This window comes from Pinus tabuliformis, chromosome 3_2, assembly GCF_031772625.1.
Source record: "Pinus tabuliformis cultivar Carrire ecotype Pingquan chromosome 3_2, CPIR1, whole genome shotgun sequence".
Classification (NCBI taxonomy): Eukaryota; Viridiplantae; Streptophyta; class Pinopsida; order Pinales; family Pinaceae; genus Pinus; species Pinus tabuliformis.
In genome coordinates this window covers 1,262,655,141-1,262,668,687 of record NC_142302.1, presented here as the reverse complement: position 1 = coordinate 1,262,668,687, position 13,547 = coordinate 1,262,655,141, and the positions used below count along the sequence as shown (strand labels likewise).

The 13,547-nt window shown below is 42.0% G+C and overlaps 2 protein-coding genes across 2 annotated transcripts; both read left to right on the top strand.

The window, feature by feature from the left end:
* The first annotated feature begins 1,842 nt into the window (after window positions 1–1,842).
* LOC149185331 (uncharacterized) lies at window positions 1,843–2,469 on the top strand. The gene has a single exon (XM_089415628.1). The coding sequence runs from the start codon at window positions 1,843–1,845 to the stop codon at window positions 2,467–2,469; it is 627 nt and encodes a 208-aa protein (XP_089271754.1).
* Window positions 2,470–3,106: 637 nt separating this feature from the next.
* LOC149185330 (uncharacterized) lies at window positions 3,107–4,021 on the top strand. The gene has a single exon (XM_089415627.1). It carries the CDS (start codon window positions 3,107–3,109, stop codon window positions 4,019–4,021), a length of 915 nt encoding a protein of 304 aa, XP_089271753.1.
* The last annotated feature ends 9,526 nt before the right edge of the window (window positions 4,022–13,547 follow it).

The window sequence follows — 13,547 nt, the reverse complement described above, 5'->3', positions numbered from 1 at the left end:
TGATGGATAAATTAGAAGAGGAGGTATTGTCTATGGGTTGACTCCCCCTACCTTTCTTTCTAGCTGCTCTAGAATGGTTTCTAAAAACAGTCTTTATGTCCTCATAAGATAGTTGGTAGATGTCTCCCCTGGCCAGTAGATGGAGGGTGTCTATAAGGTCTTCCGAGATTCCCCTGAGTAGGACCAACTTCAGAGATTCAAGGTCAAGTGTGCACCTGGCCCTTTTGTAACTGAGCTGGAACCTCTCTTCATAATCTTCCAAGGATTCATCACTTCCCATGGTCATTCGGAAGATTTCTTCTTTGGTATATTTTGACCTACAGTAGTCTCGATATTTGTCATTAAGGGCCTTCTGCATCTAAGCCAAATTTGTGATGCTATTGCCAGGTAACCCCATGAACCAGCACGATGCTGCATCCTTGAGAGTAGAAGGGAATAGTTTCAACTTTTTCTCATCTTCTGCATAGTCATAGGTTCGACAGATGACAACAAACTTAAACAAGAAGGTGTCAGGATCTTCTGTAGTCAAACCATGGAAGTGAGGTAGGCCTGAAGGACTTATATTCTTCATTTTGGTGTCCGCATTGGTCTCCCGAATGGGAAAGGTACCCTCTATTCTCTCTCCATTTCCCCTAGCATTTCTATTTTTAGCCATTTGCTCAGGAGGGATGTTTTCTTCTTCTTCTTCTCCTATAGGTTCTTCAAATATCTTTGGTTGTTCACCTAAAGGTTCTTCTTGATCACTGCCACCGAAGAAGAGAGAAGGTTGGCTGTGTGATGTAGTGGGGGTGTTGGGCAAGAATTTTCCTGAATTATCTCTATTCCTACGAGGCATGAAAGGAAATATTTTTGGTTGGTTTTTTTTTTTTTTTCACTGATTGTACCTGCAAAATTGAAATGGATTGAACAACACAAATTGCAACTAATTGAAATGAACTTGCTGAAATGAAATTTGCAGAATTGAAAAGGAAAGCAAGGAAATGCAGAAACGGAAAGAAATGACTAGTCTACTTTTGCTAAAATAAACTACTTAGCAGAATGTTGCGATAGAAAATAGAAGAAAGCAGTAATCACAAAATACTCTGACGCTTCCCGGCAACGACGCCAAAAAGTGAGGCGGAGTGCTAGGGCTTCGAATGACAGTGATATCGCAGTTTGGAGGCAGAGCACTATGTGAGTTTGGAGGTAGAGTGCTGGGGTTTAGCATGGGTGTGGCTACGCAGTTTGGAGGCTGTCAAGTCAGATTTCTGCAACGAATAATAAATGGTGGTATCAGGTCGATGTGAAGAACGGGAGATGGCTTCCGAATGTGAGTCCGTCGACATAGAACTAGCGCTAGAAGACCTTCTCGCTTGCTGGGGTCATGACGTATCCGAGAAAAATATACAACACTTCTTCCCAAATAGTGCAGTGTACCCTCGGTTTCTTGACAAGGTGGTGGGAGAAGGGGGTTTGAAAATAGGAGCTCAAGAAAGGGTCCCTGTCTCAAATCTTATTTTGGAAGGGTTGCCCTCAGCCTGTCGAAGGCTTCGTCCAATGAAGAGGAGGAGGGGAGCCGAAAGTATCCGGAGAAGAGGGACAAGTGAGAAGACTGGCCCCCACCTCAGGCGTTGGGGTAAATAGGTCGGCTATGGAGGCGGAAGAAGGCAACAGAGACCCTGTTGAAAGAAGAACTAAGTTGCTTGGGGAAGAAAAGGCAGATGCTCCTGCTAAAAAGAATACAGAGAGGGAGAAGCCAAGAAGGATGTCGAGGGTGGAAAGCGGAAGAAGAAAAAACCTATCAGAATAAAGGAGGAGCGCCCCAGCTGTGTTTTTGGAGTGGATATTCATATTGATCAGGCGATGGAAGCCTCAGAAACCTTCTTAGTTGGCAGAGTCCGTGGAAGAAAGTTCTCGGTAGACTACATCAAGGTTTGGGCACAGTTAGAATGGAAAGAAGCACCGGGTCAGCCAGAACAGATCAAGAATTTGGACAGAGGTTGGTTTTGCATTCGGTTTGGACAAAAGGAGCATGTCGATTGGGTGCTGGGAAAGAACTGGAGCTTCGGGAAGAGGCCAATCTTATTCAGAAGATGGACGCCCCTGTTTGATGCCCAGAATGAAAAAGCGGTGGAGTCTCCAGTCTGGGTCAAATTACCAGGTCTCCCTATGCAATTCTGGACTGACTCGGCCTTCACTTCAATTAGTAATACCCTGGGGAAGTTTCTCGACATTGATAGATCATATCTACGAACTCATGATTGGGGAGTTGCTCGTATCCTGGTAAGTCTAAACCCCAGAGAAGGTCTGGCGGATGCTATGAACCTGAAGTATCGAGGTCTTGAGTTTATTCAGACCCTGGACTATGAAAACCTCCCTTTCAGATGCCATCGTTGCCATCAATATGGACATCTGGCCCGGGAGTGTCCTCTCGGACACCGTCGTCGCCGAAGACAAAGGAGAAGTGGAAATAATCTGGAGGCAAACTAGAAGGTGTTCACACAGGAAGAAGAGGCGCAGACCAAGGAAAGAACCTCAAGGCAATCGCTCAGGGATTGGTTCTGGAGCAAGGGAAGGTTGATGATCAGGAACAACCGGGGTTTGCAGCGAGTGAATCTATCACAACCACGATGACTTCCATGGGACCCTCAGCAGTCTCTAAAAGGCAGGGGCAGCTCAGGCGAGTTTGTTTCTTTCCCCTTCCTTCTCCTTATGCTCTCCTATTGCTTTATCTCAGTCTTGCTGTGATGAGTCTGGCCCTTTCAGGAAGCTCTTGAACAATATGTCGGATCTGAGGAAGGGTCAAGCCTCTTTAGACAGTGTTATCATGGCCATTCCTTCCTCCCCTTTGATGACCTCTATTCCCATGGACGCTGTCTTTTCTGTTCCTCCTAATGTCTGGAGTCCTGACCCCCTATAATCTTAGACCTTTGGCCAACAGAAAGGGGAAAGGGCTTGTTGTGGGAGGTCTGGAGCTGGATATGGTGTCAACAGGCCCGAGGAAGCTAAGAGGAAGGAAATCTAATTTGTCGAAGGCACAGTTGAAGGTTGTCATCGATATTGCTAACGGGAAGCAGATGTCTCTGCCAGGGGTGCTTAGAGCAAAGAAGACACCCTCTGCGAGTTTATGATGATCATCTTATCCTACAATTGTAGGGGTCTAGCTAGTCTACCCAAAAAGCTAGCTCTGAAGGAACTGGTCAGGTCCAACAAACCTGATATTATTCTTCTCCAAGAAACTCTGGGGAAGGGGGAAGAGGTTACAGGTTGCCTTGTTAAGCTTCTTCTGGGCTGGAGCTTTCATGTCATAGATGCTAATGGTCATTCGGGAGGGGTGGCTCTGGGTTTCAATGCGAAGGTTCTTCGAGAGATCTCCTCTTGGGGATCGGAAAATGTATTGGTTGTGGAACTATACTCCAATGAACTATGCATCCCCTTTCTTATTCTTAATGTTTATGGTCCTGTTTTGGATCGGGAGAGGTTCTGGAACCCCTTCTTCGCTAAATCTTTTTTGGCGCACCCAAACCTTATAATCGGCGGAGATCTTAATTTTTCTTTGGGGATGACAGAATCTTGGGGGGTCAAAGCCAGAGCAGATCCCCTTTCTGATTTCTTTCTAAATAAACTGGCCTCTTCTCTCCTGGTGGATGTCACCCCGCTCAAGATGCGCCCGACGTGGAGGAATCGAAGAATAGGAGAAGAATGGATTGGAAAGAAGCTTGATCGATTCCTTCTTTGTGATTCGCTGACTGAAAAATTACAGGCTTTTAGACATTGGGTTGGGGATGGCGGTCACTCGAATCATTTCCCAGTCTTCCTAGAAGTGAAGGGTGCTTTCTCTAAATCGGGCACTCCTTTTAAATTTAATGCCTCTTGGCTTTCGGATGCATCCTTTACTAGCCTTTTCCACAACACTTGGAAGAAAGTTGATCTCAACGAAGATGAGAGTCGCAGCAAGGCTTTCATGGATAATTTAACAAGGATGAGGTCGCTAAGCAATGGCCCTCCAGTGATTGGCTGGGTCGCCTCTGCTGGGCCCTGAAACTGATGAAGAAGAAACTCTGGAAAATGTCAACTCGGATATAGCCCTTCTCGGGACCCAGACGGTAATGGCTACGGATCAGCAGAGTCTCAGGCCAGACTTCAAGAGCTGGAGATGGAAAGGAAGAGAATTCTCCAGCTCAGGGAGGAGAGTTGGCGCTTAAAAAGTAGAGTGATCTGGTTGCAGGCGGGGGACGATAACACCAATTTTTTTCAGAATTATGCTAAAGGAAGAAAAAATTCTAACACTATCTGGGAAATGAAGAAAGCCAATGGTGATCTGGCACGCTCCTTTGAAGAGTTGGCTTCATTAGGGGTCAATTATTTCAAGAATCTTTTCAAAGCGCCAGAGGAAGCTTCTATCGTAGAAGTTATAAGAGTCGCCCAGTTCTTTCCTAGGTTCATAGAGGAGGAAGGAAATGACTCCATCATGGCACTTGTTTCTAAGGAAGAGGTAGAAGACATTCTCAAATCTATGAAAAAGGACAAAAGCCCCGGTCCTGATGGCTGGACTGTTGAATTTTTCCAACACTTCTTCGAATTCATTGGAGATGAGCTAGTGGCAGTTGTGGAAGAATCCAGGCGTACAGGATCTATATATCCTCCCTTCAATGCCACCTTTCTAGCCCTCATTCCCAAATCTGATCTCCCTGGATCTTTTGAAGAATTCAAGCCCATTTCCCTGTGCACCTGTGTTTACAAAATTATTGCAAAAGTTATTGCCTCCAGATTAAAACCTTTTCTCTCCAGAAACATTTCCCTTGAGCAATTTGGCTTTCTAGATGGCAGACAAATTCATGAAGCTGTTGGAGTTGCTCAAGAAACTCTTCATAGTCTAAAATTTGGGAAAAAAAAGGGAGTCGTTGTGAAAATCGATTTGTCAAAGGCTTTTGACAGAATCAGCTGGATGTACATTAGGCTTTTGCTAACTCATCTGGGTTTCAGGTATGACTTTGTGAGATGGATTATGAGCTGTGTTTCTTCATCTTCCATAGTTGTCCTGATCAACAGAGCGACCTCCAGCTTTTTTAGTCCTGAACGCGGCCTGCATCAAGGTTGTCCGCTCTCTCCCCTTTTGTTCCTGCTGGCAGTGGAAGGCATCAGTCTTATGATTCATGACGCAAAAAGACAGGGGTCTCTCAAAGGTATTGAAGTGGCTGAAAATTTTTGCGTTACTCACCTCCTCTTCGTGGATGACATAATACTATTCAGTCATGGTAGTCTCGAGGATTGTAAGATGCTCAAAAGGATCATGGACCTTTTCCTGAAGGCTACTGGTCTATGCATTAATGAGAGAAAATCCTCTCTCACGTGCACAGGTCTGTCCAGAGAAATGATGCGCAGTGTGGAGATGGTTCTAAATTTCGAAGTCAAAGCGCTGGAGGATACCTTTAAATACCTGGGTTTTTTTCTCAAACCTGATAATTACAGGATCAAAGATTGGAATTGGATCCTTGCAAAAATCGAATCCAATCTGAAACACTGGAGTTACAGGTGGCTTTCTAGGGCAGGAAGGCTTGTGTTAATAAAATCTGTTTTGATGGCAGTTCCAGTCTATTGGGCTAGTTTGACATGGGTTCCCAAAGGAATCTTAACCTCAATTGACAAATTATGCAGCAGGTTTCTGTGGGCGGGGTCCAAGTCAGAGAAAGTTACCCCGTGGATTGCCTGGGATAAAGTGGCTCGTCCTAAAGAGTGGGGAGGCTGGGGGATAAAAAATCTTGCTTGCTTCTCCCAATCTTTAGCAGCAAAGCTCGCCTGGAGGCTCATTTCCTTTGACAACCTGTGGACCTCTATTTCTAAAAGAAAATACATTGACCCTCTATCCACGATAGATTGGATTAGATTGCCTCTAAAGTCCTCCAAAAACTCCTCGGTGGTTTGGAAAGTGGTGGTCGCTTCTGTCAAAATTATAGAGAAGGGTTTGGCTTGGAGTGTGGGGGATGGAACTTAGATCAGGCTGGGTAGAGACCCCTGGATAGGATGTTCAAAGAGGTTTTCTCTATCTCAGGGGTTGGTTGCGGAATTAAAAGAGAGGGTTTCTACACTTTAAATCAGGTGGCTGATCCCCGAGCTTCCACCATATGGAGTCAAGGGTGGATGCAGGGAATAGATTTACATTTGGATGAAGAATGGCTGGAGGAATGGAACTTGTTTAGGAAGGACCTCCTTAGCTCTTCAGTCAGGCTCTCAGACTCTCCGGATGAACTTAGATGGGTCTTTGCCCAGAATGGGCTTTACTCTCCAAAGATGGGGTATAAATGGATGATGTCCCAAAAAGGGTGGGAGAATCCGGCTTGGTGGGTTAAACCACTTTGGAAGTTAAAAGGGCTAGCTAAAACAAGACTGTTCTTCTGGTGTGTCCTGCTCCAGAAAGTTCCTACTTGGGATTTTCTTCAAAAAAGAGGAAGGATTGGTCCTGGCTAGTGCCCCCTCTGTAAAGATAGTATCGAATCAGTTCATCACCTGTTCCTATCCTGCCCTTTTAACTCTAGCCTGTGGACCGAAATGTTAAGGTTGCTCAAAATCCCTTTTAGATGGGAAGGGCAGGGGATATTGGATGCTTGGCAGAAGTGGTGGAATGAAGCTTCAAATGACAGAGAGAGATCCATCCGGCTTCTTATTACTTGGGGGACATGGCTTGCCAGGAATCAGGTCATTTTCAAGGATTCTGTCTTCCTGATTGGAAGATTGGCTGCAGAAGGAGCTGCTATTTATGATAGTATCCCTGTTCCGCAAGCTCCTCCTTCTACCAGGTTGGTTCGGCAAGAATTTGTGGGCTTATTTTGATGGGGCCTCTGACATTAATGGACACTATGGGGCTGGTTGATTATTCATTTATCAAACGAAAAGACTGTTAAAGCTTCGGTTGGTCTCGGCCAAGGTTCTAATAACTTTGTTGAGTTGAAAGCCCTTCACCTCCTTCTTTGCTGGCTTATCCTGAGGAACATGCAAGAAGTCCAGATTTTTCGGGGATTCTTTGAACACTATGAGATGGTTTAATGGGTCGCAACACTGTAGAAATTTCATCTTGCTTCCCCTGCTTAAAGAAGCTTCTCGTCTAAAATGTCGTTTCACAGGAGTTTTCCCTTTGTCACATCTTCAGGGAAAGGAACTTTGAAGCTGATTTCCTTTCCAAAGAAGGTGTCGAACAAGATATGGGGTCATGGATGGTTTCGGAAGAGGAAAATGGGGTGGTTCGACCTCTCGAACAACCCATTTTTGCTTAAGCTCTTTTTTTCAGAAAACTGCTTTTATGCTTTGTACATAGTTTGATTTATTTCACTTATTTTTCTCTTCTATGTTTGATGCACCTCTTGAGGTCTTTTGGGTTGTTTTCCTTGTAAAAGGAGGCTCGGATCGATGTGATTTCCTTTCGCTTTTTCTATTTTCAAGAATCCTTTTCGTGCCTACGCTGGATTCTCTTAAGGCACTGTTTGCCTCGTTGATTCTGCGGACCCTCAGTTTCTGTCTTCACACATTTCTGTTCTGTGTGCTATCCTTTATTGGATCCCGGGAGGTGTGTGTGTATAGGATGGGTCGACTTCCCTGTTTTTTGATGTGCGACTAGTGAGCAGTTTTTCCACATTGTATTGTTTTTTTTATGTCATCCTGTTGTGACTGACGCGCTGGTTCTTTGCCAACCAGCTGAGACTGTTGCACTGGTTTTGTGTCAACCAGCTGAGACTTACTTCTTCTCCCTATTATAAGGAAAAGAATGAGTCCTTCGGAAATGCTATGCATATGCTCTGTAACTCTCTATTTTTATTAATAGATGGTTCGTTTTTTTCAGTGGAAAAAAAAACAACACCAAAAAGTGGAAAGCACCAGTATTGCAACAATAATGCTGCAACTCCTGGGCTTCCTACTTTACTCTTATCAACCCGGTAGTTCGTAACAAACTTGGAAGCGACGGTGTTGTATGCACAAGTACTGGTTCTTACTGCAGGCTGTCACTTGGTCAGTTGGCGCAAGATCACTAGGAGCTCAAGCCAACTTCTATGGATTCCAGAAGAAGCTCTATATGTGATGAAAGAAAGGAAATCTTACTCTATAGAGGCTACTCTAATTGCAGAAAGGAAAAAGACTGAAATGTAAAGTAAACCTAGCAAACCCTACTTAACCAACTAATCCTACTTTTGCAGAAAGCACTATGAAAAACCATGAAATGAATGCCATTACCTACTCAAGGAAGTAAACAACATCTACTCAAGCTATTTCTAGAAGTAAATGAGCAAAAAACATCTTTTTGGATTTTTATTTATTTTTATGTGAAATTGACATGCATGTATTTTATTGTGTGTGAAGGTGGAAGCGAATAGGTGGTGTTGAAGGGTGAATTTGGGGTTTGAGGAGATGTAGGATGGTGTAGATGGGTCCTAGGAGGTCTTGGGTGGCCTTCTGGAGGCTTTTCCCACACTTGGCCTTCAAAATAAAGCCTACTAGAAAATCTACAGGAGGACACAGGGGATCTACAGGAGGTCTACAGGAGGATGCCGAGAGTAGTTTTGAAGGTTTTGAAGGTGTAAGAGTGGGTGGAAAAGGTAGATGAAGGTTGGGATGATGTGTTAGGGTGCCTAGGGTCCACCAAGGATCACTAGGAGAGGGAAATATGATTGGGAGAGAGGAAGAAATCCTATGGAAAAATGCATAAAACTAAGGCAGATTTGAGGTGACCTTTGGGCGACCTGTAGGGCATGGATCAGGGAGAGAATGTGATGGTTGATAGGCTGACCTGCTGTGAGAAGAGATGTGCTACAAAAGAACTGACATTCAACCAATGAGATCAAGCAAGCAAGGAAATGAGTACATCAAAAACCATAATTTTGCATCAAGCTAGTCTAAATTATGAGCTATGGAAGTAAATGCTGAAAAATGCTACAAGGAGAGAAAGCATGGAAGAAGAATTATTGCAAAGACATAAATGATCATGGTGGAAGAGATCTAAAGCAAAGCATTAACCTTCTAACAAATTGCAAACACTAGAAATCCTATGGAGAAGGAAAATTTGTGTTTTTGGGGCAGAAAGAGGGTCTTTTCCTCAGTTCATGGTCCCAAAGGGAGGAAAAGAGGCCCAGGCACTATTGCTAGCCTTTTGAATCTTCTTTCTATCACTGCTTAACCTGCTATAGAAAACACAAATGGAAACAACCTTCTAAATCACCAAAAGCAACCTATTCTTAACCAAGAAAGAAATTCATCTAACAACAACTAATCCATAAACTGAAACAAAGCATATAAATACAAACAAGAGGAGATTGGCTGCTTGGATTGGGCCCTAACCCAAGAGCTTTAGCCCTTTGAGGTAACTCAATGCTATCTCAAAAAGGATCTCATCTTTATTATCAAAATAGTAATAGGATTACATGAAACTGTCACCAAAAGTAAGCTCGAAGTTGAGCAGAGTTTTACAATAGCAAAAGTACAACAAAAATCCAACAAAAATTTGACCCTAGTGAGGCCCTAGGCCTCTCTACTTATACAACTAAAGCTCCCAATAGCTTCCTTAAAATCAGGGAGGCTTGGCTCCCAAAACTCGAGATAAACATAAGTTATCCTCCACTTGCTCGGCTGCCTCCTAGTGCATTGATTTGGTTGTTTGTACTCCGAGCTGCATGAAGGGGAATTCAAAGTGGGGAGTAATAAATGAGGGGGATTCCATCCTATAAATCCTCTCCTTTGTCCACTTCGAATTATTGCTACCAATTGTCCATTAAATCTTTGACTTTGTCTTCAAAATTCAACAAAAATTTGCATTAAACACATATTAGACCTCATGGCATCATAACTAACTCAACTCACTCCATAAGCATAAATATAATAAAAAAACATGCAATAAGATAAGAGAATGGTTGATTTAACTATGTTAGGAGGCAAAATGAGCCCATATAATCACCCATTTATGAGGCTCATCAGCTATGAAAAATCATCACACAAAAATTAAAATCAGAATCAATGATACAGTAAATATATACAAAATAACAACCTCAGATCATGTATTTCATAATGATACAACAGTTGCTTGTTGAAACACTGATTTAAAACCAGGGAATAATAATGTTTTGGATTAAAATGTATTCTTCCCCAGTATAGTTGCCACTATGTTGTTGTTTTGTATTTTTGAGGTTGAGGGAGTAAACACATAGGACAACATCAAAACCACTTTGGAAGCTGGGATCTAGCCCTACCAGCTTCGGAGAGGGATCTCTATTTAGTTTAGCTTTGTTTTATGGATAAATTTTAGGCTAGGTATGATTGTACTTGTTGTTTTTATTTATTGATTTGGTTTATTTGAGTGTTATAATTCCATTGGGCTATGGAGTCTATAAATTAAAACTCGAGTTTATTCATCAATTTTTAAAGGAGTTCTCATAGAGCAAGCTAGGTTGCAGTAAATGGATCTTTTCATAATTTAAATGGATGGTGGAAAAGCAAAAGTGTAAGGTTCAGTAGAGAACAAATAGTAACAAGAATTCTTTGTCCTGACTTCAGTAGAAAACATTAAAATTAACAACAACAAAAATAGGGCGCTCTTGACAACAAATCTTATTTATCACAGTTTCTGTTGATTAATTCAGATTTAGAAAACTGGAGGAAATAAATAACAATGTTTAAATAGATAAAGACAAGAAACACATCACCATTCAAGACACCACATGAATCCTGTAAAAGGTCCCTGTATTATTGATGCTCCAGCACTTCAAAATTAAAATATGTAGCATAAATTACATTCAGAAAATCAACAACTAATACTTCAAACAGTGAAGTATTTATAATAAAAATTATAATAATGCTTTACAAAAATAGTTGTCAAACCAATAGTGTATTATTAGCCTAATTACAAACTAATATCATCTAATCTTGGCAAAATAATAGGCCACGTAGGCTGTGGAGGAAAGTGGTGGCCCTGTTTGGGTGGTTTCTGTTGTTGAGTCACTAAAAATAGAATGCGATGATGAACTGAATCTTGCGCTGGCTGTTGTGCTGGAAAAATCTCTTACTGATCCTGAGTTACTGCTTAGTCCAATAAATCAAGTAACTCTTCCCATCTCTTTTCATATGGCACTATTAGCTTTGTCACCTTGCGTTAGATTTCATCTACCTCTGTATACCTAGCAAAAGTTGGCTTCACGATAAAGATGTGTTTTACCTCATTCTGCACATGGAAGTCATTTGAAATGGTCTCTAGAAAATATTTTGCTATCATACTCCCTTTGATTCCACTGAACTTGATGTTGCTCTTGGCTACCTCTTTCATCTTCTGGATGTAATCGTCCCGAGTGATCATCTTGTCATTGATGACATAAATACTGGGCAATCATTTCTGCATCAAGGCTTCAATCCTATTTTTGAATCTGTTTACCTACAGCTCCAAGGTCTCACACCTTTCCTCCAACTGGTCAATAATATTTCTCTTAGTCAAGACCTTCTTGACCTCTAGAATGGTGGCAGTTCTGTCACTGACTCCCACTTCCTCCATCTCATATCTGGACTTCAAATTTAAGAACTTGATAATATTTGTAGCTTCAGTTGGCATTTCTCCTAGCTTTTGCCTTCCTTGTACAATGGTCTCAGTGGTCTTCTCTATTAACTCTTTCTGTTCAAATATAATCTGAATGGAAGGCTAAATTTCATTCATTGAGTCAAGTATGTTCATCCAAATGGTCTCCTTTGCTTGGGCCAAGGTCTGGCCAATAGATGTGTCTCTCTCTACCTGGCACAACTTTTCCAGAAGTCTCTGATTTTTGTCCAGTTCGGCAACCTAAGCAGCTTCAACTTTGGCCTTCTATACTTCCATAGCTTTAAGTTGGCTCTGTAAGGTCTCAATCTCCTTTGATTCGAAGGAAATGTTTTGCAGTGTCTATGCTACTTGTTCAGCACTAGGATTTTGAGTAGAAGTAGAAGGTGTAGTAGTTGTTCCTGTGGAAGGAAGTTGAGAAAGAGGCACATCATCCAAGGGAACAATGGCCATCTTCAAGCTGTCTTCCTTATCCTTTATCAACTTTTCTAACTCTGTTTCCATCTGCCTGATTTATATGTTTTGGTCAATAAGTAGTTTCATCATGTCAACTTTCTAAGCTTCACCTTCTGCAATGTCCTTGGTCATTGGATCCTCTGTAGCTAGCAGCTTGAGTTGTTTCCTCAATGTTGCAATGTCCAAGTTTTTTTTCTTAATAATTTCTTCAGCAACAATAACATCCTTAGGGTCATACCCTATCTTGATCACCAAGTCTTCTAAAGACTTGATCCTGTTGTCTTTGGCCAAGGAGGATACCTTCTCCATCTTCAATTGTGACTGTACATTAGCAAAAGAAACCTGCAATTTGGATAAAGACATGGCAGTGTTAGTGAGAGTGGAGCATATTATCTCACTTACTTGTTTGTGCATCTCCATTTGATCAATGGGATGTATGTCCTTTGTGTTGAACTCAAAGGTGGTGCTCTTGTAGTCAGTTGTTGATTTAGGTTGTGAAGTTTGGGCCTCAAGAAAGGCCATCTGCATTTTTCCATGTTTAGTATCAAATACTGACATGTTTCTGCTTTGTGAACTGGAAGCCTGCTTCCAGAATTTGTTGTATTTGTTTTTCTTCAATATCTCATTCCTGAGCTTTATTTCCCTACACATATCAAACACTTTTTCTCCCTTTTTGTTTGGATAGTGTGTGTTTCCATCTCGGTCTTCTTATGACATTGTGAAGATGAAGGTTCAGAAGGAGAAGTAGTGAACTTCATGGTTGCTGGTGGAGAATCCGTGATAATGATGGCTACCTGGTCTTCCATTTCTTTATCTATTTTTGGTTTGTGAGTCACCTTGGCCCTCTTTCTGTAACTGATTCTAAATTCTCTGGCTTCACCCTCGGTTGTAGATGAAGAACCTTCCTCTCTCTGTCTTTTGTTGTATTTCTCCTAAGGAACAGGAGTCTGTAAAGTGGAAGTGGAAACCAGCTGCTCTTTAGCTTCTTGAAGGGTACTTTCTACCCACTCCAACTGATTTGCATATTGTTCTAGCTCTGGCGTAGAAGTATGAATACAAGGAGTATTCTTATTGTCCACCCTGAGTTTTGAAATAATTCCACAGGGGTCATAAGGCCATGTGAAGCTCAAATTGAACTTCATATCCTTAAATATCTTATTTGCCTCCTCCCCTATAGTTCTTGTGTGGCAGAAAAGTGGGCCTACCTGTGTTTTAATCCTAAACTATGCCTTCTTCTTTGCTACTACAAAGTGGATTTCATCTGAGTTTAACATTTTCCTGATATATTCTAATGCAAAGATCCTCATTGGGAGGTACTTGGGAAGCTTGTAGGGGGCCAATTCACATCCATAGATTTCGATCTCTGTATAATTTTGGTACAGGTACCAATCTCCGGTCTTGGCTTGGTCTGATAGATGTAGTATTCATTTGATCTCCTCACTGATCCTGGGCTGCACTGTACTGTAGAGAATGTTCATAGCTGGATGAAAAAAGTCTTCTACAAATTGCTTGTAGGTGAATTCTTGTTGTTCCTTCATGACCAGTGAGGTCC

Bases quoted from the DNA above. Each gene is read 5' to 3' on its own strand.
- LOC149185331 (XM_089415628.1), top strand. From the start codon at position 1,843: ATGGAAGCCTCAGAAACCTTCTTAGTTGGCAGAGTCCGTGGAAGAAAG.
- LOC149185330 (XM_089415627.1), top strand. From the start codon at position 3,107: ATGATGATCATCTTATCCTACAATTGTAGGGGTCTAGCTAGTCTACCC.